Consider the following 27,074-nt stretch of genomic DNA (forward strand, 5'->3'; position numbering starts at 1 on the left):
AAATTGTAACCAGCTAGTGTTTCAGGGTAAGCTTGAGTTGCTGTCAGCAGTAGAATTTAGTAGGCCAGTGGTCGCTGTTGATCATTGTAGTGTTTTGTACTCTGTGAGGGCCTCCCAGGGTGTAGAACAAGAGCCCTTCCTATGCGCAGTTGAAGAATCAAACCAAATAAAGAGAAAATTGAGTAACTTTGAATCCATTGTTGAGAACAACTTTAGATAGAGAAAAAATAAAACAGATCTAGGGGATACTTGAGGGTATATTTATAGCAGAGTGACAGGAAAGGAAGAGAACTCATGTTGTGGGAAGGATAGATCTTTTTATGCCTTTTTTGAAGTTCATTGTTTGCCAATATTATCCTTCATGGATGCCAGAAGATGCAGTGCCTTCTAAAGCCTCCCACGCATGGAAAAACTATGCACTTGTTATAATTTCTTTACTGGGTTCCACTTAATACTCCTATATTTCTGGCCTTCTCCTGAAGCGCATGTTGCATATGGGGAGACAATCTAGGTCCAAGCCAGTACTGCATTTTTCTGACTATTAGAGAGAGATCAGACCTAATGTGTTCAGCTCTGCCCTCCCAGCACAAAAAGGACATGGAAGTATTAGAATGAGTCCAGAGTAGGGCAAGGAGGATGATCAAGGGGCTGGAGCACCTGTCCTGTGAAAACAGGCTGAGGGAGTTGGGGTTGTTCAGCCTGGAGAAGAGAAGGCCCTGGGCAGACCTTACAGCAGCATTCCAGTACCTAAAGGGGGCCTACTGGAAAGCTGGGGAGGGACTCTTGTCAGGGAGTGGAGTGATAGGATAATGGCTTTAAACTTCAGGAGGGTAGTTTTAGATGAGAGGTAAGGAGGGAATTCTTCACTGTGAGGGCAGTGAGGCACTGGAACAGGTTGCCCAGAGAAGTTGTGGGTGCCCCATCCCTGGAGGCGTTCAAGGCCAGGCTGGATGGGACTTTGGGTAACAAGGTCTGGTGGGAGGTATCCCTGCCCATGGCACGGGGTTGGAACTGGATGATTTTTAAGGTCCCTTCCAACCAAAACCATTCTATAAATCTGTGAAATTGTATGCTTTGGACAAAAGAAAGATGGCTTTCTTCCACTAGAGAACATGTTGGAAAAGGTTGTTGCTGAAGAGGGGGTGGGTTCTCTTTCTCATAAGGTAAGCAGAAACCTGAAGTGCTGATAACTACTCTTGAATTTGCCTGTATGGTATTGAGAAGCATTGAGAATGGACTGTGAAGTGCTCTATGGAAGTGTTCCTGTGTGGAACTATGCAAAACTTTCAAAACTCTTTTATTCTCAGCATGATTTTTAAAATCAAAACTGTATTCTCAGAGTATCTCCTTTCTAAAATATTTTCTCTCTCCTTTGTATTCAACATGAAATAAATCAAATGTAATAATGAGATTTAGTTTCCCCTTTTTTTCTCAAAAATGTCAAATTGAAATTATGCTACATATAGTGGTAACTATGAAAATAACTACATAGTAATCCTAAAGGCTAACGAATAAAAATGAACTGGTTAAAAGATTTTCTGGTAATCCCCTTTTTAATAAATGAGATTAAAGTGTATTGCATGCTGCTTAAATTTTAGGTCTTTTGTAGGTTTCTTGTTTGTACTCATTTCCATTACATGGCTATTGTAGTTTTATCTAGAAGAGGAACGAACCATGTGCACAGCAGGACTAATGAGTCACAGATGTAAAGATTCTGGCACATTACCTTCTAATAATTTTTTAAATTTATATTCCGTAATAAGATAAATGAATATTTGATACATCTGTTTTCTAAATGATGTATCATTCCAGTCTTAGCAGTGTTTCAGGAATGAGTCTCTTAAAATGTTTGGTGGCTTATCCTTTTTTGGTTTTGTTTTCTTTTTATTTCTAAAGAGGAGATTTCAGGTCACCAACCAATGGAGTTAGCCACACCCTGTTCCAAAGCAGGAAGGCTGGTAAAGCTGCCTCTGACTTGATGGGATCCAATTGCAGGGTCTCAGCTTCCTCTTATCTCACAGCGTATCAAGAGCAAAGTTGCTCAATGCATCTCAAAGGCACTAGTGAAGGACATGTTGTATGCATCAGAATATAATTCTGCTTTTTTTTTTTTTTTTTTTTTTTTTTCTCCTGGAAAGACCAGTATGGTCTTTGTGAACCAGAGGATCTTTGTTGTCATTGCAGGTGGAGATGCACAGAGCAAATACTTGTAATGATGACTCTGCTGCAGCTATCAGACTGCTCTTGCCTGTTGGTGCTCTCCACGAGGCCAGCTGGGCTGCAGGGGCCTCATGCACCATGGCTGCCCCATGGCTCTGTGGGCTGCACCATCAGGGCTTTGATGCAGGACTTCTTGGAAGCCGCCTTGTCTGGTGGCCAGAGCCAGACACAGCCTTTCCTTTCATAGGTGCCAAACTGCCACCCTGCAGGTCTTGCTGCAGGCTGTGCCACCAGCTCCTTCTCACAGAATTGGCACATATGCGTGCATGCACATAGGGAGCTTACAGGTACAAGACCGTATTGTATTCTGTATGCCTCAGCCTGATGTGTCTCAGCCATTTCCTGGCTCTCCATGAGAAAACCTTTGAGAACTTCTGCTTCAGATAGTGTGCTGTGCCTGGAGGACTGGAGGATTTCTCAATTTTAGGAATATACTTCTCAACCTCACAAAACTTCAGCTTTATCAGGAGGTCTGATTTGCACCCTAGAAGGCAGCACAAGAAGGGTGTTGAACTGAGAGTAAAATTCACCCCCTGTAATGTCACAGCAGGCCATGATTACCACGTGTTTTTTGTTTGTTTATTTGTTTGTTTGTTTGGTACCAGTACAGTATAAGTTCTGCACATCCTGGTAGAGTAGAATGTGAGAGACCACATGCAGCATACAGCACTTGATGGGAAAAATTTTGCCCTGGTTATGTATGTGTTGAAAATGTTGACCGTGGCCATTGTGGACTCCCCCAGATCTAGCAGTAGATTGTTGTTCAGTGTTTATAATTGTGTTTGTATTACCAGTTTATGTGCTGAATGTCATATGTTAAACAGAACATGAGGAGCAGGATGGTGATTCCACAAAATGCCTCAAAATCCACTGTCACAGCTGTCAAGTTTTGTGGCAATCTGGAATCCAAGCTTTCTGCATAGCTCTCTTGAAGTGTTGTAGCACATTTTGGTTGAAAATGGCTCAGTCATCAGCTGGCGGATAGCCTAACAACTGTCAAACAATCATAACAATTTATTGTAATTTAAAGAAAAGTCACCTCTGAGCAACTGCTCCTTCTAAAATCTGTTTATAATGTTGTGAAATAACAACCTATATGTGCAGCATAGTGGAAACCTAATTCTGTTTCCCGTATGACAGAGAGGCTGTTCCCTGTCAGTAGGCAATGTGGGGTATACTAAACATGGTGTTTGTTCTTTTTGTCTGTTAATAAATTGTCTCTGTGCAGTTTGTGTTGTGCTGTTTTGGTACCATGTTATGCTGTGTCCCTAGGGTCTGCCAGGCTTCCCCACAGTCGCTGCTCTGCACAGTAATCAGATCCTCACCGTCAAGGTTTGTGGCTGACACGTACCTGTTCAGTCAGGTCTCTCTGTATCAGCATAAAAGTGCACATGAAATAATCATTTTTACTATGGGATAGCCATGAATCCTTATGGTGGACCTAAGTCAACCCTCACTGCCTTTGCCTTGGCATAAGCATTCCCAATGCAAAACATGGGATCAAATCCATAGCTGTGTACACCAGTAGCACAAGCTTTCCATGTGCTCTTGATCAATATTTAATTTTCAGATGATTTTTTTTTTCTGTAGTTCTGCTTCCATGAGGCATGCAGGAGTGTGGAAAATGTCAGTGAACTGCTTTAGAGAGTGACTTATCTGTGTTAGATACCTGAAGTTTAATCTGTATGTGCTGTATTTTTCCAAGTGCACTTGCAAATTAAGCAGGAAGGACTGAAGCAATCTGGTCAAGCTGGAGCTCCAGTCCTTATTCAAATGACACCATTCTTCATGGCACAATATGCTGGTTAGAAAATCTGACTGAAAGTTGAACTGGTGCTTTGTCTCCAGAAGCTTTGCTGAAAGAACCGTATATAAAGATACTGATTCTCAGAGCCTGGATAATGAAAAAAATAATAATAATAATAAAAGTGAAGAATTCTCCCAAGAAATCTATGGAGAAAAAAGTTGCACAGTTAACTGCATATGATTAATTCATAAAGTAGTATGTCCTGTACTTTAAAGGGAAATTTCTTCGAAGGAAAAAGCACAGCTTCTATCAGACAGAAGCACCAGTTTATATAATTTTAACTGTTACAAGTCTAATGAACATATCTTTATTTCTTTCTCGGGCCTTCTGATGTCTATTCTTCAATTCTCTCATCTCTGATCTTCAACCTTTGACCTCACCTGCCTGATCAGATGGTGTTTCCTAAAATCAATCATGGGTTTCTGTCTGCTGATCAGCAGCTCATTAAACGCCGCCTCATTAAGGTAGTGCTTCATCTCTCTCGAGTCTGGTTCTTCTTTACATTCAGTTTACTTTCTGCTGTACATTTTTGTCAGTTACCTTCTTATAGCAGGTTGTTCATTTGAAAAAGTTCTGGAATTTAAGGAAGTATAAATGAAATTAAAGCTTAAAATACAATGGGTAGCTTTGCTGAGTGGTCCACATATAAGATGAAGTCAGCTCTTTCAGTGGTTTGTGGCGGTGTGCTGGAAATTAAATTAGTTGAGCACTGATTTTGGTGTTTTATAAAAGGGAATGGTAATAAGTTTTGAAACTTTCTTAGAAATTGTCTTTTACAAATTATTAGGTCCAAATCATTAAGGGGCTTGGCTGATTGTAACTATGAAACAGCTCTCCAAAACAAATGAAAAATTCTGTACAACTTCAGGGGTACGTGGTTATTTTCCATGGTCATGTTTGAAGTTTGTCCATGTATCATTGATGGGCTTTGGAAAGCTGCCAAGCGAGCCATCTAATTCTTGCACGTGACATTTTTGTTTTTGTTTTTGCTTTAACTTCAGCTTTATCACAATTGTGCCAATCATGAAGTGAAGAGCTGCTTATTGAAAATAGTTACTCACTCTGGAAAAGTGGATGAGTAAAATATTGCAAAGCTACCCCAAATTTTAGTGTATGTCCTGTGGTAGGACAAAGCGTAATGAATGCGAGCCTTCTGCTTTGTGGCTGATTGCACAGGACAGGTACAGCCCACTGGTCTCCAAGGTAATGTGCTGTCTTTGCCATAAGGAGTGAAGGATGCTAGTGTCTAGCTCATGGCAGCTTCTTCCAGCTTGTCTTGCATTCTTTCTGGGAAACAATGTCTTTTTGTGTGGTTGGTGCCTCAAAAGCAAACTTCTGAGTATTATTTTGCTGGTTTAGGGGGACCAAGGACAAGCTGGACCCCCTGGGCCTCCAGGGCCACCAGGACCCAGAGGTCCCCCAGGAGATACTGGCAAAGACGGTCCTCGAGGGATGCCTGGTATTCCGGTGAGTTAGGCTGTTGGTGTCCAAATTCCTCTCAAGTATGTACAATCTCAGTTTCAAATATGGTTTTTGAAGTAAGATTGGCAAATAAGACACGTGGCAGCTGAACCACAGACAAATTTCATAGTGTACCTGAAGTCACCCCACCACACACAGCAAGTTCACAGCAAGTTCATAGCAGGGCCAAGAGTAACACCCGGGTTTCTTCTCTCCCACCCCTGACGGTTTTTCCCAATCATTCTAAAGTTTCTGAGTTGCTCATTGATGTTTTAATAGCTGTGTGAGGAGGGTCTGACCCCCTCTACAAGCAACAAATGTTGCTGCTCAGACTTCAAGATAAAGCTGAATTTGAGACTTTACATACACTGGCTTAGATTCTTGCTTCCTAGTGATTTAGCCTCAAATTATATAATTATAGTAATAAACTGTTAAATGCCACCCAAAGTACGATAAATGTTGGAGTGAAATTCTGCCATCTTTACACAACTATAACAGTACCATTTTATTTGTCTCAACCCCTTGTATTTCATTAGAACTACCAGCAGAATACAGTACAGTGCTTATTGTTTGTTTTAGGCACAGAATCAGACCCAAAGCCTGTAGCACTTCATGATGATCACTTAATCATTGAAGTGTTACAAAACACTTTGTAAACAGATGTATAAATGCAGGAGGTTTTTGTTTTGTTTTGTTTTGTTTTCTGTTTGTTTTTGTGGAAATATGAGTATATTGGTTTTATAGTTTGTGACCGCTTTTTTATTATTTGTTTGAAAGAAATACCTCTCTGTTCATCACAAATGCCATTGTATTATCAGTGTGGAAACTGAGTGATAGGCAGGAAACATGTCACAAGTCTGCAATGTCACAAGTACAGATGTCCATGCAACCCCACACACATCATAAGTAAAGATCAGAGCGAAGGGAATACATAGGATGCTAAGGTGAGGACCACCAGTGGAAAAAATAAACAGTTTTTTCAAAGAAAAAGCATAGCTCATTATGTGGGACCAGGACAGGAAGGCATAAAATGTCTATGTAAAGCTTTTCTAAGTAAAACCAAGAAAGAAAATGGCTGTTCTAGCCCTGTTCAGGTTGTCTTATTTGTATAAGTATGGACTGTATAAATACAGTGTAACATCTTGATAATAGGAAGACTACTAAAATTTTCTCTGAAAATCAAGCAAGGCTTGGCACTTGAGGCTTGTAGTACACTAGGCTTTTATCCAAAACAAACAAACAAACAACAACAAAAAAACGCTCTATGTTTTTATTGCTCTGCCAAGTTCTAGCACAAGGTTATGAAATGACATTAGAAGTCTGTTGCTTTCACTACAATGCTTTACTTTGGCCTTCTAGTTATTACTTGTTAGTCTTTTAATGCAGTAAAATTGACTGCATTCAGCAGAGTTTCTTCTGGTTTAAAGTAGTGATGAGGGCTGAGGCTGAAGCCACAACCAAATTTCTGACTGCAGTGATACCACTTTTATAATTCACATACAAGAGACTAGGAGAATCAGCTGGTGTTGCTGGTCACAATTTGACTGTGGATTGCTTGGGTTTTTTTGCTGCTTAGCAAAGGGAACATTAGTGTTTCTCATAACAGGGAAGTAATGTATTTTATGCAATGAGGTCATGCCATAATGCCATGTTATAATAGTCCTGTAGTGATTTTGACTTTAGATGGCAAGAGAGGGTTTCTTTTTATAGTTTTTTTTTTTTTTTTTTTCCCCAGCTGTGGCTATCTTAAGCCCTATGGAAAATCAGTTTATAGTACAGCTTTAGAATCAGATACAACAAGGACTCAGATAGAAACCAACCAGATTGCTGAATGTTGTTACCATCCTCCTCCTTCCCAGTGTCCTGTATCCACAGGTTAAATTGCTGATCCTTGAAAGACTTGTTCTTCCATAGCTGCATGATTGATACACAGTCAAGCAGGAGAGCAATAAAGGAAATACTTGTCCCAGAGGCAGTGACAGCTTTGTATTTTTAAAAGGCTTGTGTGGACCTTTTAGCTGAAGAGGTGAACAACAAAACAGTAGCTGTACTGTGTTACGAGTAGGGAGGTTGCAGCATTACAAAGCTAGAGGAGAAAGTCCTTACCATGGCCAGCCTCCATTATAAGGCAGTCATTTCCTTAAGCAAGATTTGTTAGCGAGAAGCTTATAATCACCAGGGCTGCAAGAAAATGTTTTGGCCCCTGACTTCCCCCATACCCATACACTTGCTGTGTGTCCTGAGAAAGCCCTGCACTCATGTCCTGAAGGGCCCAGGTGAGCAACTCCAGCAGCCATTGTGAGATTGCTGTGTAAGTCAGCTAGCAAGGCTTCAGAGGGAGCAGAAAGTCCAACCAGCTTGGATAATTTGCTGTCTGAAACCTGTGCTTGTGTGGCTTCTCTCACACTGGTTTCTCAGTGTATTTGCAGATGCTACATTTGTGCTTCTGAATGCACACGTACCCAGAGTAGCAGCTCTGATTCTGTTCAGTTGCCAGGAACAGCAGCATCAAAACAGTTCCCATCTGGTTTTGACAGGTTTTCTTTTATGACAAAGCTGGTAAAGATGTTCCTGCAGCTGCGCTGATAAAAAAAAAGCGCACGAATTGCCCTGTGCACATTTGGGTTTACAAAGGAGTGATCTGTAAACTAGATAAATAAAAATGATAGGAACTGTGTTTTTTGGATAGATATTTTTAGCCCATACTGTATGACTGATCCAGTTTACTGTCTCAACAGACAGTTGTATTTGTTCATATGAGAGGAAAAGGGAGAAGATAGGTTCTGACTTTATGTAGAGCTGTGCCTGCAGAAAGACTAAATTGGAAAAATGATGGAATACCATTTTGAAAAGCAATCCAGGTACTTAACAGATGAGTAATTATCACGTCTTCAAAACCTCAATATTAATGGATTTAAGCAGTATGATAATCTGCAATGGTAAGTTATGCATGCTGACTGTGGTGACACAGTACACTAAGTAGTTTTGGAATATGCAAACGGTGGGATTCAGCACACATGTGAAAATAACCTTTCTCTGTGTTCTTTAGCACAATTCACTGGAGTGGAGTATTATGATTGGAACCAAGGGGCAGGGAGTCAGGACACCAGTGTTTGACTGTTGCCTGGAGAACTACACCATTAAAAGATGGTGAAATAGTACTTTGCCACTTAAAATATTTGTGCTTTTTAAAGTAATAGGCCAAATCAATGTATATATGTGTGTATATATATATATATATATTTATAATGTGCAGTAAGTTGCCATACCTGTTAAATAATTGAATTTTTAAAGTCAATGTTATGAGGTAAAGCAATGAATTCAAGACATGCTACTGAAATTGTTCACACTTTTTTTTTTTTTTTTAAAGGGCGAACCTGGAAAAACAGGCGAACAAGGACTGACAGTAAGTACTCTTCCAGTTTGCTAAGAAACTGTAACAGATTTTTAACACCTTTTTTAAAATGTGGAATTCCAGAAAGCTTTATAACTGTATTTCCTAACCTTCATCACAGTGCATTTGGTGTCTCATTTGTGAAGAATACATGAGAAAGACAAATTGCCTCTTTACAGTTGCCTGTAATATAAGGCCACCCAGTTCTTTCAGGTTGCAGAAACAGAGGGAAATAAAACAGCCAGGAGCACAGCAAAACAAAAGAATCAGGCAAGGTGTGTCTGGTTTGTGGTCCCCACTTACCACTCTCACTGAAGTTGAGTCATTTCCACCTTGAGACCATGGAGCATCACAACAGCCTTATTTTAAGGGCCAAAATCCCAGCTGTCTCTGTGGCAATTGTTCTGTCCCTTTGCTTGATGAAATAGCGAAAGCGCAGTACAGCATATGGAAACAGTCAGAATATCATCCTCTCTTGAGGTTTTTGTTTGTTTGTTTTTTTGTTTGTTTTGTCATGTGGGAGAATATAAAAGCCAACTGAATGCACTTTTTTAAAATATTCAGATATGGGAGAAGATGTTTTCTGTCGCATCAGGAACTAATTAGCCCCATTCATTTGGGAGCAAATTGAAGCTTCACTGGTTGTAAATCAGCTTCAGCCACAGGGTAAAGCATCAGAAGTTTCTGCCTGTCCCAGAACTGTGAAACATGCAGTGATTTTTTTCATTAAGATCTCCCTAAACACTCACGGTCATCTGTATTTTTTATGAGAGATGACAGAATTGTAGCCCATGCCATGTATTTTTGATTCCTGAATGCTTCTGAGAAGGAAGATTATATGCTTAGCAATCACTGCAGATATGATTACTACCTATTTGAATTTATGAAGTTTTTAAACAGGTTGTGGTGATACTTTATCTTGACAAATTGCAATTCATTTTGGATTGACAAAATCCAAAGTCTTTTGGAAGAATACGCTAAGATTCTGAGATTCTGAAATGTCTTCTGTGATCAGGAAGTTAGTCCTGCAGCTTTTCTTTTAAAAATAAAGATTCAACAGAACCAAAATCAAAGCCTCTTAGAGGTACTACCTTCTGTTTTAGCACATTTGTGGGTTATTTTTTCTTCTTTCCTCTTTGGTTTATGGGGGCCTATTGTTAATAATATGTATAATAGATAGGAAGGGTGTTTTCTTTTTTTTTGTTCTGTTCTTGTTTCATTTGTAATCTCCTTTTTGCCCTCTGGACCAAACTCGCTCAGATTCTTCAACAGTGTCTTCCTTCTGTTCAAGACCAGGTCTTCAGAGTCACAGATTCTGTGAGGGTCTTTAAAGTCAAAGAGAGTCCATCACCATGTTCAGAATATTCCCACTGCTCTAAACTAGCCATCTATGTGTAAGAACTGCTACTGAGCTGTTTCTCTAAATGCAGCTGTGTTTAAATAGGGAGAAAAAGTGTTATAAAAATCAAATTAGTAAGCTTGAATTAGAGAAAGATCCCAGACTATATGAACTCCCAGCTTGGGAGTAAAAAGGCTTGGTCTTTTACAGTAAACTGGCTTGGTCTAAAAGCCAGTCTCATGGGGTAAGCATTAAGTTGTGTATAGATCAAGCAAAGAGCATCAGGGTATCAGGGAGGCAATTAAATTATTTTTATTTTTCTTGGTGCTTTTGACATACCCTTTATGCTGGTACAGCTTTCCAGACTGTCTTCCCTGTGGAAAGTGCTACAACTATTCAGATACTGTCTAGCTTCTTCTAACATCTTCTTCCGTCATGTATTTCTTCACTGAAATATCTCTTTATTTCCAATAGAAATTTGAGGCACTGCTGCAGAAGTTTCTGATTTCCCAAAAGGTACACTGTAAATTATGCTGCCAGAGAAAATAGGTATAGTTTGCTGTGGAGAACACAGGCCTGCCTGTAATTCTTTTTCCATATTATCCATCCATCTTTTCAAAGTAAATTATAGCAAAGACCTCTGCCCTGAGGGACTTCTGGGTTAATATTGCAGGAACTATTTTGTAAAGACTAACCTTTGTTTCACACTGAGTCTGAAGTCCAAGTTAGCTTCTGGTTTTTCTTCCTGTGAAGTAGAATATGGGAAGTAGATGCACATAAAGCACTACCAGTCCTGGTCTCCCAGAAGTCCACCTGTGGGGATATACTGTGGATTCTGATTTGCCCTCATGTCCAAGACCCTTTCCAGTAAGAAGCTAAGTAGTGTGGCATGTACTCTGGTTCTTCTTCCAGAATGGAGGCAGGATACAGCCAAGGAGAGCACCAGATGCTCAGAAACAATCCCTAAATTTTGGATGTACTTGCTGATGTAGGTGGAAGCCGAAGGCTATTTGTATCCTAAAGGAACACACTCTCAGCAGCTTTAAATCACGTGGTGCTGTTTAATTCAAGAAGAGCTGCAGGCCTGACCTCCAGATTATAATAGTGGGGATAGAAGCTTTTTCTTTTTCAAAAGTGGTTTACACTTGTGTTCAGTAACATGCCTCAGTATTTCTAGGTGAATATACAGAATATTGTTAGAGCTGATGAACTCAGTTTTAACCTCTGAACCAACAATGGCATAGCTTGAAATTACTTAGTTTTCTATTTTCTCTTCTTACAAGAAGTAGAATAAAACTCCTGAAGAGTGCAAGATGGTAAATAATGAGATAATAGCATGTTTTCCAGCTTGTGTCTCAGAACGCACCAGAAGCCTATTACACATTTGAGTAACTTGTGACCTACTCAAACAATGATTCATAAGAAGTTGAAATCATTTTAACACAGTTGGAGTTTTAGAAGTGTTCATGTTCTCAATGAAATAAGAAATGTTCTCATTTCTCATTGAAATAGGAAATCCAGGGGCTCTAGTGAAGACATGGCAATTTATTCCACCTGAGAATCTGCTGCCCCATTCTTCTCAACTTTTAGTGAAGTTCTGTGTCAATAAAGAAAAAGAAAATCGTGTCTCAGGTGATGTAAGAGAGTGCAGTTATAATTCGGGACCTTTTTCCCTCTCAGGCAGGGGAAGCTTGTTTGGACCAGATACAAATGACAATGTATCTGATGAAAATGTCTGAGCTCTCTTGCATGAGTTCTACTTTGTCATGAGAGAGCTTAAGCAATCTTAGGTGCATAAGGGAAATTTAACTTGAAGACTTTTCTTTTTCTCCATTTCCAATATAAGTATGTGTGGGTTGCTTCAGGGTGGTGGGAGGAGAGGGCTTGGAAAGCCAGTTGTTGCTCACAGGTGTGTCTCATTCCCTGTGGAAAATGTTCCCAGATTGTCAGAGTGCCAGCGTGTTTCTGTTGCTCTTGTGGCTGAGATGTTGTGGAGGGCTTATTTGCAAGGTCTTCTATCACTATTTGTTTGTATGTCAGGAAGAACCTGCTTTATTTTTAAGCCACATAGGGAACAAGGGAGCTCAGTTTATTTTCAGTAAGATGGAGGCTTAGTTCTAAGTTAGAAAGGAGTGGGTGTATGCATCTTTAATGTTACAAGAGAGTGTAAGAATGGCTAGTTAGTTCCGATTTGTGTCTGGTTTCCAGGGAACTTGAAAGCCCTGTGGGTGTACTTTCTGCAGGAGCTGAAGGTATCGTTCCTCTGTGCAGGAAGGATTCAGAAAATTCAGAGGGAGGCCAAGCAGTGGGGTGATGCCAAAGGGATTAAGTTTTGTAATGTAATGTGGAACTAGCAAAATGTCTATGCAAGAGGGAAGACTGGCAGTTTCCTTAGCTTTTCAACCTTTTCAGTTAAAATTGTGCCGCCTCTTTCATAACTCATACCTCTTCCCATGATATTTACCTTCTCTTCCTGGCAATAAGGATTCTTAAATGCCAGACTTTGAATTTTTTTTTTTTACTTTTTTTTTTTTTTACTTTTTTTTTTTTTTCCTGCTTATCTTCTCGTTTTCAGAATGGATCATAAATGAATTTGTGATTTTTCTGTACCTACAAGCTAGGATTTCTGGATGCTAATGAGGTAATTAATATAGTCAGTGACAAGAAACCTCAGATGCTGACACTGATAGATTGAAGTTTTCAGATTCAAAAGTTGCAGTAGGACAGAAGGTATGCATAGGTTGTTTTTATTCCCATTTTCCATATGGGAGGACTTTTTCAAACATTCTTGGTACTTCTATATTTAGAACTATTCTCAGCTAGTGCATAGTGATAAAAATTGGAAAAATCAAAATTTGCAATAATTTTGACTCCTTGGAAAATAAGTCATTTTAAATGTGTTCAGTGTAAGAGTCAACAGCTTCTTGTCATTGAGAAAAATCTATTTTTTCTCCAGATATTGGCTTTAAAGACATATAATTAATTTTACAGTTGTTTTTCATGAACAGAAAAGTCCAGAACAACCAAGGAATGCAGGTAAAGGTGTCTCTTTGCAAAAGAAATCTATACTATAATGATTAACTCAAATGCAAAATCACTCCTCTTAACATGTATTGTTTTCCAAATTACCAGTCTTGTGCTTGTACAGTCTTTCTGGGCATCTCTTCAGGAAAACAAGACTTACTGTTTTTACTGGTTATTCAGAATAAGAAGGACCTTTTTCCAAAGGATATTGCCATATATGTGAAGAGTAGAGGAGTGTAACTTCACAGTTAAATCTGCAAAATGTCAGATCTTTAAAATGTATTAATATACATTTTTCATCTAAGGTTTAAAAAACAAAACAAACAAACAAAGAACAACAACAAAAACCACCACCAACTCAGAGGGAGTTGGCAGAACTGTCTGAGAAGTGCTGCTAGCTTCAGTTCAGTCTTTCAGGCCAATGGCCAAGGACAGATCCTCACCTGGTGTGAATTTTCGTAGCTCCTCCAGGAAATTACTAATTGTGATTTTGCTTTCAATAGCCAGAGTTCTGCAGCAGCCTTCTTTGTTTCGTTCTGGAAGCATGTTCACGGTAAATTTTAGAAGGTATTGTTCTCAAGCTGTTTAGCTGCAAAAGTTTATGGAGAACTAGCAGCTGAAGTGGAAAACTTCAGCCTGTGCCTCCTACAGTAACTACTTTTTTCTTCTTTTTTTTTCATTTTTTTTCATTTTATTTTTTTTCCTTTCTCCTTCACGGTATAAATGCATTTGCATTAACCTATAAGTGCTAGTCTTAGGAAAATTAGGCATTTTGTAACCTCTACTTCAGTAAAGGTTGCCTGGAATGTCAGAACAATCACTAAGAGAATGATGATAAGAAGCTCTGCCTGAGCACTAATTAATAGTTATTGCTGCTCCTTTCATCAATGAAGGTAGCTTATGGGACTGCTGCTTAATCAGAAGTTATGTGAGGTTTCCTATCATAGCTGATCTGTTTTCTTAGCTGGTCTTTCTTTTATCTAGGTGGTTCATCAGTACTAAATCATTGCGCATTTCAATACTAGTACTCCAGATATTGCAGTCTTTAGGAAACACTCCTCAACCACACAGGAACACATTTTCAGAATTATATTGTATGCCTGCTATGCACAGCAAATGGGATCAGCAATCAGAACACCGGTTTCTCTGAAATGCAGGTTAATACTTTGTGTGAAACCTGTGCTTTTCCTCTTCGTGTACATCTTCTGGGTTTCCTTCCTAAATTCTCTGTCTTTAGGTTTGTGGAAAAAATAACGTGTTTCATGATTCTTACAGGCACAAGGGGAAATATGCATTCTCAGATACATTCTTGGTACTTCCTTTGTCCCAGAGAAAATAGATACAGTACCTACTAAAGGTCTTCTAGTTATAAGGAATTTTTACTTTAGACAGGCAGTATGGAAGTGTTTTTAAAAAACAAAAACATTTATTTATTTATTTATTTTTTTTCAGAGCTTTGGAATAAGAGAGTTTTTGTATGTCTGTATTGAACCATCGTAACATACTTTGTTTTATAACTTTTTCAGTATATCAAAATGTTCATTTTTTAATTATATTTTTGTTAGGCATTTTCATTTGGTGGTTGTGCTCACTCTCTGTGAAATCTGGTACCATGTAAAACAAATCATTACACCTATCCCAGACCTGCAAATAGAAAATACTCCAAACTTCCTATTTTATATGTTTCTTTATATGTTAAGCAACTGAGACATGGGAAATTAAATATAAAAACACCACAGGAGCCTGTTCTTAAAGTACCACACCCTGAATTTCTCTGTCTTTGAATTACAGCTTTAACCTTCACAGGGCAGTGTACTGGGTCTGGCTGGGATGTTAACTTTCCCTGCAGCAGCCCATACAGTGCTGCGCTCTGCACTTGTAGCTAGAACAGCAGTGGTATCACACCAGTGTTGTGTCTGCTGCTGAGAAGTGCTGGCACAGCATCAGGACTCTCTCTGACCCTCCTAGGGGGTGGGCAAAAAGTGAGAAAGAAACATCAGCAGGGCAGCTGACCTAAACCAACCAAAGGGATATTCCATACCATATGATGTCACACTCAGCAATAAAAGGTGGAAAAAGGAAGAAGAGGGGAGGGGTGGGCTCTCGTTGCGAAAACGTCTGTCCTCCTCCCGAACACCAGCTACGTGCGTTGAGGCCCTGCTTCAAGGACGTGGTCAAGCATCGCTCATTTGTGGGAAGTAGAGAGTAATTTCTTTCCTCTGCATTTCCACATAGCCTTTAGTTGTTTTGTTTAGTTATTCCCTTTCCCCCTCCCTTTCCCCCTTTCCCTTTTTTCCCTTTAGTTGAATTATTTAATTAATAATAATATTTCCTTAATTATATATATATATATATATTTTCCCCTCTTTAATTAAATCATCCTTATCTCAACCCGTGAGTTGTTCTTTCCTTTACTTCTTCCCCTCCTCATCTGAGGAGGGGGAGTGAGAGAGCGGTTGTGGTGTTCAACTGCCTAGCACGGTAAAACCACCACAGGCAGCATTATTTTTCAGCATGCTGAAGCACAAGCAGCAAAGTAAGCTTAAAAGAAAAACATAATTGTTACATGAGAAGCAAGATCTAGGAAGAATTCTGGAGTTGTTGTTTTGTTTTTTTTTGACTACATTTGGGTCAACATTTTCAGTTTTTATTATTATTATTTCAGGTAGTTGTTAGTCAAGACACTCAAATGTGTCAGGCTGTAACTTCCTTAACTATTTCTGTGATGCCAAGATTTGATATGGATCAAGCCCTGGAGGTCCCTTGATTTCAGGAAACAGAGGCTGAAGAATGGCATTCATGGCAGAAATCTAGCTGTTAAAACCACAATTGCTTAGAACACTTAAAAACATTTGTTTACCCTTGGATGCACACTTTTCCAAGTGGGTAAGTACGTATCAGATAATTCTCCATCTCCAGAAACATACGAATAGTAGTTGAATTTCTTGGGACCAACACAATATCTTTTTCTGGCCTCCTGTTGAGGAGTGAATTGAATGAGAATCCACTTCACTGAAGCTCTGCAGTAGCTTGTCACATCTGTGTAACTAGTTTACTCAGTTGCACAAGATTGAAAATGGTTCTTTAGAAGTGTTTAGGGTATCTGTAATAGTGAGAACTATTTTTAATTTCTGTTATTTTTAGTTATCCTCCTATTTTGGGCAACCATATCAATCAAATTTTTCAGCTACCTCAGGTGAAGTTTCCCAGTGAATATTTAGCGATTTAAAGAAAAGCAGGTTGATTTTCAAAGATGCTAAGCAGTCACTTTATCCAAACAAATGAATGGCGTCAATAGTTCTCATGAACTGGAGTTTTTGAATCCAACAATGCTCTTTAAAAATGAGTGCTCTAACATCAGTCACCAGTGGTTTCCAAGTTGATGCAAGCACCCTTACATGGAAATTCTGACAATTTCCAACAATACATGCAAGAGGTGGATAATCTGTGTAGATGAAGTCGATAACATTTATAGATGATTGTTGATACAGATATCAGTGAGGGAGGTGGGGTCAGGAGGTGAAAGAAGGCTGTAGATCTTGTTCTGTAGGCTTTAGTTTTACCTTTCTCATATTCCTAGTGATGATAGTCACAGCACCTGAATAATGATATGATACCTACTATTAAGGAAAAAAATACCACATAACAAAAAAAAAAAAAAAAGAAAGAAAGAAAAAAAAGAAAAACAACCCTTCAGGTATTTCTTGCCTTCTGGTCCAGTCTCAAGACCTACATAGAGAGTTAATTGCTGGTGTTACTGTCTGTCCATCAAGTGCGCAACGCAGTCTTCTCCCCAGATCAGTTGAATACTTGGGAAAAAAAAAAAAAAAAATCAGATAGTCCTATTGAAGTTCCCGTTTCCTATACAGGTTCTTCTGGAAGCTATGAATTGAATTATAATTGAATAATTCAGCTGGTTGGTGAGCCTACCAGGGGAGGTGCCCCGCTATGCATTCTGTTCACTAACAGAGAAGGACTGGTGGGAGATGTGCTGGTCGGCGGCTGTCTTGGGCAGAGTGACCACAAAATGGTAGAGTTCTCGATACTTGGCAAAGTCAGGAAGGGGACCAGTAAAACCGCTGTCTTGGACTTCCAGAGGGCTGACTTTGAGCTGTTCAGGACACTGGTTGGCAGAGTCCCTTGGGAGGCGGTTCTGAAAGACAGAGGAGCCCAGGAAGGCTGGGTGCTCTTCAAGAAAGAAATCTTAATGGCTCAGGAGTGGTCTGTCCCCACGTGCCCAAAGACGAGCTGGCGTGGAAGAAGACCGGCCTGGCTGAGCAGAGAGCTGTGGCTCGAGCTTAGGAGAAAAAAGAGGGTTTATAATCTTTGGAAAAGAGGGCGGGCCACTCAGGGGGACTACAAGGATGCTGCGAGGCGGTGCAGGGACAAAATCAGAAAGGCCAAAGCTCATCTGGATCTCAATCTGGCCACTGCTGTTAAAGACAACAAAAAATGTTTTTATAAATACATCAATACCAAAAGGAGGACTAAGGAGAATCTCTACCCTTTACTGGACATGGGGGGAAACTTAGTAATCAGAGATGAGGAAAAAGCTGAGGTGCTTAATGCCTTCTTTGCCTCAGTCTTTAACAGCAAAATCAGTTGTTCTCTGGACGCCCAGTACCCTGAGCTGGTGGAAGGGGATGGGGAGCAGAATGTGGCCCCCCCAATCCACGAGGAAATGGTTGGCGACCTGCTACAGCATTTGAATGTACGCAAGTCGATGGGGCCAGATGGGATCCACCCGAGGATACTGAGAGAACTAGCGGAGGAGCTGGCCAAGCCGCTTTCCATCATTTATAGGCAGTCCTGGCTACTGGGGGAGGTTGCACTTGACTGGCGGCTAGCAAATGTGACGCCCATCTACAAGAAGGGCCGGAGGGTAGACCTGGGGAACTATAGGCCTGTTAGTTTAACATCAGTGCCAGGGAAGCTCATGGAGCAGATTATCTTGGGTGTCATCATGCGGCAGTTGCAGGGCAAGCAGGCAATCAGGCCTAGTCAGCATGGGTTTATGAAGGGCAGGTCCTGCTTGACGAACCTGATCTCCTTCTGTGACAAGGTGACATGCTTAGTGGATGAGGGAAAGGCTGCGGACGTGGTCTACGTTGACTTCAGTAAGGCATTTGACACCGTTCCTCACAGCATTCTCCTCAGGAAACTGGCTGCTCATGGCTTGGACTGGTGTACACTTCATTGGGTTAAGAGCTGGCTGGATGGCTGGGCCCAAAGAGTTGTGGTGAATGGAGTCAAATGCAGTTGGAGGCCGGTCACTAGTGGAGTCTCCCAGGGCTCGGTACTGGGGCCAGTCCTCTTTAACATCTTCATCGATGATCTGGACAAGGGGATCGAGTGCACCCTCAGTAAGTTTGCAGACGACACCAAGTTAGGTGTGTGTGTCGATCTGCTTGAGGGTCGGAAGGCTCTGCAGGAGGATCTGGATAGGCTGGACCGATGAGCCGAGGCCAACAGTATGAAGTTCAGGAAGGCCAAGTGTCGGGTCCTGCACCTGGGGCACAAGAACCCCAAACAGAGCTACAGGCTGGGAGATGTGTGGTTAGAAAGCTGCCTGTCAGAGAAGGACCTGGGAGTATTGGTTGACAGTCAGCTGCATATGAGCCAGCATTGTGCTCAGGCGGCCAAGAAGGCCAGCAGCATCCTGGCTTGCATAAGAAACAGCGTGGCCAGCAGGTCCAGGGAAGTGATTGTCCCCCTGTACTGGGCTCTGGTGAGGCCACACCTTGAGTACTGCGTTCAGTTTTGGGCCCCTCGCTACAGGAAGGACATGGAGGTGCTTGAGCGAGTCCAGAGAAGGGCTACAAAGCTGGTGAAGGGCAAGTCTTGTGAGGAGTGGCTGAGGGAGCTGGGACTGTGTAGCCTGGAGAAGAGGAGGCTCAGGGGTGACCTTATTGCACTCTACAGGTACCTAAAAGGAGGCTGTAGCGAGGTGGGGGTTGGTCTATTCTCCCACGTGCCTGGTGACAGGATGAGGGGGAATGGGCTAAAGTTGCTCCAGGGGAGGTTTAGGTTGGATATTAGGAAGAACTTCTTTCCTGAATGGGTTGTTAGTCACTGGATAGGCTGCCCAGGGAAGTGGTTGAGTCACCATCCCTGGAGGTCTTTAAAGGACGTTAAGATGTAGAGCTTAGGGATACGGTTTAGTGGAAGATTTGTTAGCGTTAGGTCAGTGGTTGGACTTGGTGATCTTGGAGATCTCTTCCAACCTAGACTATTCTGTGATTCTGTGATTCTGTTATATCTCTGGGAATGCACTGAAGTAATGTTTTGAAGGTTCCCAAGTGATGTTTTCACAGAGCTGGATGTCTTTAAAAGGTTTTGAGTAGCTTCTTAAGTAGTTAGAAGCTGAAGAGACAGTATCTATTCCATGGACATAAAAGTAACAGGTATGAAATACAAAGGTAGGCTTCGGTTGGTTTGTATTCATTTTGTTCTGTTGATGGAAATTAATATGGTAAAACTGGTTATATGTTAGAAGTCAACAGATAACTGAGGACAGAACAGATAACTGCCCAGGACGTAGATATTTGGAGCTTATTTTGGTAACATTGATTTAGTAAATCTCTAATTTGAACATTAATTTATTGAAGCTTTTAAATGTTAGCCAAACCTGTATCTTTCTTAGAGAAGAAGGGGAGGATTCCTGGCTTATCACCTGCCATAATGTCAAGCACTGTAAGAAAATTCCTTCCTTTTCTGGAAGAAAGGAAAAAAGACTGTTTATGGAGTATGTTGTTATACCCATGTTTCCTTACCCAGTATGCTACTCTCACCTCGCAACATCTTCTTGACTTTTTTTTTTTTTCTTCCCTTTCTTCAGTTTTCCTGGAGACTTATTGAGCATTGCTTGCAAGCAATAGCCTGTTCGCCTGTTCATTTACCACATTATGTACTAATGGTGCCCTTAGCCTCAAGTAAATCTTATGCTTAGAATTCAGGCACTTAGTGGGAAAAAAAAAAAAAAAAAAAAAAAAAAAAGATATGTAAATAGCAGTTTATTGAAATGTGGTAGATTGGTGGGATTTTTCTCCAGTCTGAAAAACCATGTGATCACTCTACTCACTGCTCTAATCATCATCAGAGCTGAATGCGTGGGTACTTTCATGACCTTTTGAAGAAAAAGGAGGAAATTTGTGATCCTGCATCACACAGGTGTCTTTCCTTTTACAAAATCTGTCCCTACAGTCAAAGGGAAATGCTTGCAAGACCCTCGTTCTGCTGAGATAATCAGACAAATGTTTCAAGAAGAAACACTAATCACATCAATTCCTCTTTTATCCTTTCAGACTTCAGAAGGAGTTGGATTCTCTGGTTTTGGGCCAGATTCTCTGTTTTGCACCCTCCTGGACTCAGAATTATCTTGCTTGATATAGGACCATCACCTCCAATAGGAATATGGGGAAAAGATTACCTAAGGACTGTGCTGGACATGGTCTGACTCTTACAAAAACAAACTGGCATAATGTCAAAGACATGGTTGGCTGATCTATTTCCTTGCTGCTTCCCCTCTCTGCTGTGGCCACAAACCACCCGGTACTTCAGAGATGCCAGACGAGAAATAGGCCCGATTAATACCAGCGAGGCTTAGACTCCTCTATGACATTAAGCAGTTAAGCTTTCCCGCGTTGAGGTATCTCTTCCTGCCTTCTCAGGTCACAGGGGCAAAGTGGTGGTTCTTTACTTCCCAAGAGCATTTTAATGATTTCTGAAGTATTTTCTGTTACTTGCAGTTGATGGCACAAATCATGTATTGGGTAAAATATAGTCATGAATGTCGATACCTTTAATGAACTAGAAGGTGAGGAGATATAGAGGCTTATGCTTCTCTCTGTCAAATAAATAATAATAATAATAACTTAAAAAAAAAAAAAAAAGCTTGGTTGCATAAACATTGTTTTTATACTGCTGAGCAGAAATATTACCATGGACACACAATTGGCTGTTAGTTGGTATCAGAAACAGAAAATAAACAGTCATCTTAATGCTGACAGATTTTTCATTATTAGGTAAAAACAGATAGGATGGAAGAGAAAAGATTAGAAAGGGGAAAAATTTTTGTCTTCCACTTAGTAGTTAAATCTGTTCCAAATGAAGAGAAAAGATCCATTGTGCATTTTCAACAGAAAGTTTTGCTTTTCCTTGATGTATAAAACATCAGCTTTTTTCAGTCCAGTATCTGAATGCTTACACAATAGGACAGTTTTAATTGGTCATTTATGTTTAAATTGGCTTGAGTTATTATGTTAATTGAATTGTTTTCCCTTTGCAGGGACCTCAGGGGCCTCCAGGACAAAAGGTATAGTATAAACAACAAAACTGTGAAAGTGATTATTCCTACTGGTGCCAAAATGTAAGCAGAAAAGGTGAATGGAATTAGCTACTGTACACCACATTGAATCCATTAGTTTAAGTTCTGAAGTTTGTTTTTGCAAAATGCAACCATATAATGTGAGACGTAAGATTTCTCATTTCCACCATCCTTGGAAGTTCAAGCAATGTAAAACATTCTTTTCAATCTGTCTGTTTAACATTCAGGTGAATAGGTCACTATAACTTCCTTATTTATGCCCTGGTACAACTATGAAACCAAACATAAAACATTGTGAAAGGTGGGGAGATAGAGTTTATGATTAAATGCACATCCTTATTCAAATAGATCAGTCATATGACTATAGAATTGACCAGCAGAAACAAAGCACAGAGGTGTTGCTGATAAATGGTGCTTGGCTGACTGTGTTCAGGGGGTCTGCCAATGTCTTCCTATTCCTTTTGTAACCCAAGACCTGATTTCCTATGAATGCCTTTAGCATTATTTACACTCATTAAAGCTGACTGCCTCAGTTTGATGGAGTGCGCTTTGGATTTATGGAATTACATCATTAAAACAATCATTTATTACAACAATTAAAACAATGTATCAGCAATAGCAGCTAGTAAGTGGCACCATTCCAGCATCCTCACCCACACACCACCAAAGCAGGTAATTTTCACATTGATTTCAAGAGATAAGAAGGGTTATGGAATATATTTAATTTGGGCAGGCTTAATTTGTATTAAGGACAAAAAAAAAAAAAAAAGGAATTAGTAGTATTAACTTATGTGGCAAAGTTGTCGCCTCTTTTTCTTCTGAGGTAATATTCTTTAAAATGGAGGTTTACTTGCATGAGTTAAAATGGAACTTTATGAACAAAAGAAATGAAAGCATGGTAATATGTAAAAATGTAATAACCGAGCACATAAATCCATGGGATTTTGCCATGGCTGTAAACTATACAGAGTTTGCAAGCTGAAGGAGAAGACTACTCTTCATGTTTAGCAATGCAGGAATGTGACATTGTAAAACTGTAATGATTTTGAAGTTGCCATTATACAATTATTCCCAAAGAGATGGGGGGATGGGATTTTTTGGATGTACAGCATCAGCAAAACCCACATGCTGGTGAGCTTTTGAATATATGATAAATCTTTATTGGTTAAGGGAATGATAGAATCAATTTTATTTACACTTTCTAACATCCTGTGTTTCATGAGAAAACTCAGTGGCTATATGAGACTGTCACTGGGAGGAGGAATTATTACAAGAAGGATAGTTTATTCAGGCTGATGGCCCTTTGTCTTATAGTTTTCTGGAAAAAATATACAAAGATGTGAAAATACTCACTAAAGGCCGCTTTGCAGTAGCTAGCAGTCATGGACATGCATCCAGCAAATAGAGGCAACAGAAATGCCAAAGTGAAATCTTTGGGAATAAGGGGAAAGCATTCAGGGTCATGGAGACAGGCTGAAATGCCAGTATATTATTTATTACTGATTTGCAGCTCTTCTGTGAGCTGAAGCCTCCAGGGCATTCAAATGTTGGAGATTTTTGGAGGCCCTCATGAGTTGTTTCCATTTCTTGTTTCACAGGATTATTCCATCCATTATTTCCTCAACTCTGTTTTTTTTGGCAAACGTGCATCGATTTTGGCTGCATTCACTTTGGGTGTTGGTGTCCTTTCACTAAACCTTTTCTAGTGAAACCTCTAACTGATGTGAATAGAGGGGAAAATGCTGTACACTGGGCCTCAGGGCCTGACAGGCCTCAAAGGATGCTCATTTGTTTTATGGGTGCTGCGCAATTGCACATCTCACTATTGACAAAGTCTCTGCCTTTCCCAGTCCCCTGGCCACTTTTTTAGAGTACTAGCCTTTCAAGTATCTATCACACTTTTGTAATGTGTTAAGGTGCTTATTAGTGGGAAATAAAAATTATGCTTACAGTTTCCTTGCTGAGCATCAACATTTTTGTAGAAAGAAGGGAAAAAAACTGTGTAATCTCATAATCTTCCTGCTTTCCTCATGCCTTAGGTTTTTACTAAACATCTGTAGCAACAGTCAGAAAAGTTCATTCAAAAAAAATATTGTCCATGATACAGAAGTAGTATGAGAGCTGTGTAAAAAGATCTCTCATGTTACAAGCCAGTGATAACATTTGATTTCCCCTTTTGTCTACTCCATGTGTTTGTCCTGTTTATTTTTATTTTATTTTATTTTAAATGATTGCAGTAATGTTAATGCAATTTGAAAGGATGTCAGCAATTAGCACTTTCAGGCTGAATTGTTGGAGATTATCCATTAAAAGATTTTAAATAGATTGACCCTACCAGTTATTGAGCTTGAAGCATCCATCTCTCCACTTCAGACGCTTTAAGCATTTGAGGCATTAAAGGTTTTTTTCAGGTGCTATGTTAGATTGTGTCAGAACAATCTCAAAATTTATTGAGTGCATTAAATGGAATTCTAGTTTAATTGTTATATTTCTTGTGAAGCATCCACAACATCACAACATAGACATGAACTTGAGACTTGCTTCTGAAAGAGGCCATACAGCAGGGCAGTCATTAAAATGTACAGCAGGAGATCATGTATAAGTATAAAATGTCATCTGAAAAGAGAGCTCAGCTTAACTAAAAAATAGTTTCTGAAAAATGTCTTGCACTTACAATATGCAAGCATTCACCATCATTTTTAAGTACTGTATTAAGAGATGAAAGGTTTCATGACCGGTTTAATTTGCTAAACAGTGGCGTCTGTTTCCCATCAGGGTTCTGTTGGAGTGCCTGGTGTTCCAGGGAGAGACGGACAAGTGGTGAGTTTGCTTGACTTTGTCAGAACTGTGGTTATTTGATTAAAGCTACTCAGGGCTCACAGGGCTCCTTCACATGAGCAATATGCAGCAGTACATCCAGAGCTCTTATTTCAAATTAGTTTATTGGAAAAGAAAGTACAATCTGATTTGTGCTTTGAAGTAATCTTTTCTAGCCTAAGTTAAACAGTCATTGAACATAATTAAGCTGAAAGTCTGATGTTCGGATTTGATGATGACTGATAGACATCCATATATGTGGTGTGTAACATTAGGCAGTATTGTTACAAACTCATTTTTTTTCCTGCAGATTTGGGTTTTGTTGTTTTATTTTCTATTAATTCAGTCTCATAATGCAAAAACTTATACGATATTGAATATTTATACAGTACCAAAACATTTTTAATAAACAAACTACATAGAATAATGAGAGTGGAAAAGCAGGTGGAGAATAATATAAAATTATTGTCAGGGAAGAAAATGCAGAGAAATTAATTGAAAAGAAATAATGCAACTGGGAGGAGATGCTAAGTCAGGCAAGTCAGTGTCATCTTTCAGAGCCAACACCAAGCTGACTCAGAGTTCAGAACAGTGCTCCATAAGGAGGGGTCGCAGTAAAGCAGCAGGGCTGTTTCTCAGCATCACTGAGGTTTGTTGGCAAAGCTGAGTGGTGAAGTTTAAATAATATCGCTCCCTGACTGTAAACAGTATTATCCATCTGTTGTTCTCATAAGCAGTAACATTCACACTGAACTTGAAAAGCACTTGCAGAGAATACCAAAAGAAAAATGTATAATATAGCTTGTTCACTGTGTTTAAAAAGCAATTGATGAGAGTGTATAAAGACCATATTATACAATCCCTTCTCCTGCCTCCCTCCCCAAGAGACCCACAGGGAAAAAGTCACTAAGATATTGTAAATAACTGAATTTAAATTGGTCTTTCCCAACAATAAAGATATATTGCTTCTGTTAATATATAACCCGCATTAGGCTTGCATTTTGACAGTGGTTATAGGAAATGATGTAATAATGAGCTATTTCACTTTAGTGATAAGGATAATGCTATGAACCTATTATTTTTAAATTATTATATTCATAAAATTGACTACTGTGAACAACAAAAGAAAAAAAAAATTGAATTAGCTATATATAACACACAAGCAATTATTAAAAATACCTTACAAACAAATTTGCATGAAGACCTGAGATTTTTCCTTGATATTGTGTGTCTGTATTCAATTGCAATGTGAATGTTAGAAAGTAGCTGCAAACACAGATGGCATTTTTTTACACAATTCAAGTAATTCTTGTGACCAACATATGGGCACGAGACCAGTGAAGACACATTTTATAGCATGATATTCTTTGGATGTGCAGGATGATAAGAGAAGACCGGACAGAAGAGTTCCAAACACATTGAATAGAATAGAACTATGATTAACTTTTTATCAAAGTGTTTAACTTTTATTATTATCATCACATAAACTCTGTCAAGAAATCTTTACACACATGTGCCAGGTGTCCAAAATTTTCTGGTTATTTGAGTGTAATTTTGGAAGACTTGGATTTATTTATTTATTTACTTATTTAAGGATGTATTAGGTTGTTGTACATCTGTTTTTAGGAGACCACATAGACTTAATTGCAATCATGTTTCATGGGAAAGGAAATAAATATGCAATTGCCTTCATAAAGAAAAAAAGCTAAAATATATTTAAATGTTGTTTAACAATTTAAAATTGTGCTTGAAAAACAGATCCTAATGTTTTCAGTGTATGGTTTTATGTTCATTTTATTTATTTCCGTATTTACATCATCTAAAACATCCCTAAATTATCACCACTTTAATAAAGATGTACTTGTTTAGTATAAGTGTACTATTATATTTTTTACCTTTTTAAGAAAAAATAAATCAATTGCTAGGCTAAATCTATATACCAGCACAAAAACCATACAGATACATAGTGGTCAAATTCTTGCGTTGCACAATTGGATTTTGAGTGGCGAGCATTTCATTTTTTGCAGAAAATGTATTGTTTTCATATAATACAAAGCAGACTAAAGATCAATGTCAATATCTCTTTTAATAAAAAAATAATTTATGTTAGCTTGGTAATAATGGTAGAAATAAAGTTAAACTGCAGCAGTATTTATCTAAATCTAGTATTATTAAGTATAGTGCAGCCTAGGACTCCAAGGCTAATATTTTGCTACCAAAATGTCAATTTTTCCTAAGTGGATAAAAAAACAGATTCTCAGTGTGGTGTTACACACAAGATACTGTTGAACAGCAATGAGGGTAATAATTTTAGTGTGAGTCTTCTGTGTTTTCTACATATATGTGCAGCCTTCAGAGGAGTCCACATGCATTTAAAGTTGGCCTGTACTGTGAGCTGATGGCTGGCACTCCTGGCTTTGCTCAGAGAGATTCATGCTGATTTGCAGAACAGTTGAACTCAATTGAAATGTGTGATGCAAGACATCCCCTTTTGAGAATCTATGTGGTTAAAATGCTTTACAAAAGTCTTAATGTCTTGGAAGCCTTTTAATCAGTGTACTCACTCTGTCTGTGCATGTGCTGTGCACGAGGTTCCAAGTTATTATTTTTTCTTAGTTGAAGAGGCAAAGAGTGCTAAGCACATGCTTAAAATTGCATGTGTGAATGCTTTCCTCATCCAAGCACT

At 39.3% G+C, this 27,074-nt stretch overlaps 1 protein-coding gene across 1 annotated transcript in view; it reads left to right on the forward strand.

Moving 5' to 3' along the window:
• Positions 1-27,074, forward strand: part of COL25A1 (collagen type XXV alpha 1 chain) — a 314,583-nt gene that overhangs the window by 212,034 nt on the left and 75,475 nt on the right. The window contains exons 8-12 of the mRNA XM_035324280.1: positions 4,420-4,491; positions 5,387-5,494; positions 8,859-8,894; positions 21,533-21,559; positions 24,347-24,391. Coding sequence (XP_035180171.1) covers positions 4,420-4,491; positions 5,387-5,494; positions 8,859-8,894; positions 21,533-21,559; positions 24,347-24,391 — 288 coding nt within the window. The remainder of the gene's footprint in view (positions 1-4,419; positions 4,492-5,386; positions 5,495-8,858; positions 8,895-21,532; positions 21,560-24,346; positions 24,392-27,074) is intronic.

Source organism: Oxyura jamaicensis, chromosome 4 (assembly GCF_011077185.1).
Source record: "Oxyura jamaicensis isolate SHBP4307 breed ruddy duck chromosome 4, BPBGC_Ojam_1.0, whole genome shotgun sequence".
In the NCBI taxonomy this organism is placed as follows: Eukaryota; Metazoa; Chordata; class Aves; order Anseriformes; family Anatidae; genus Oxyura; species Oxyura jamaicensis.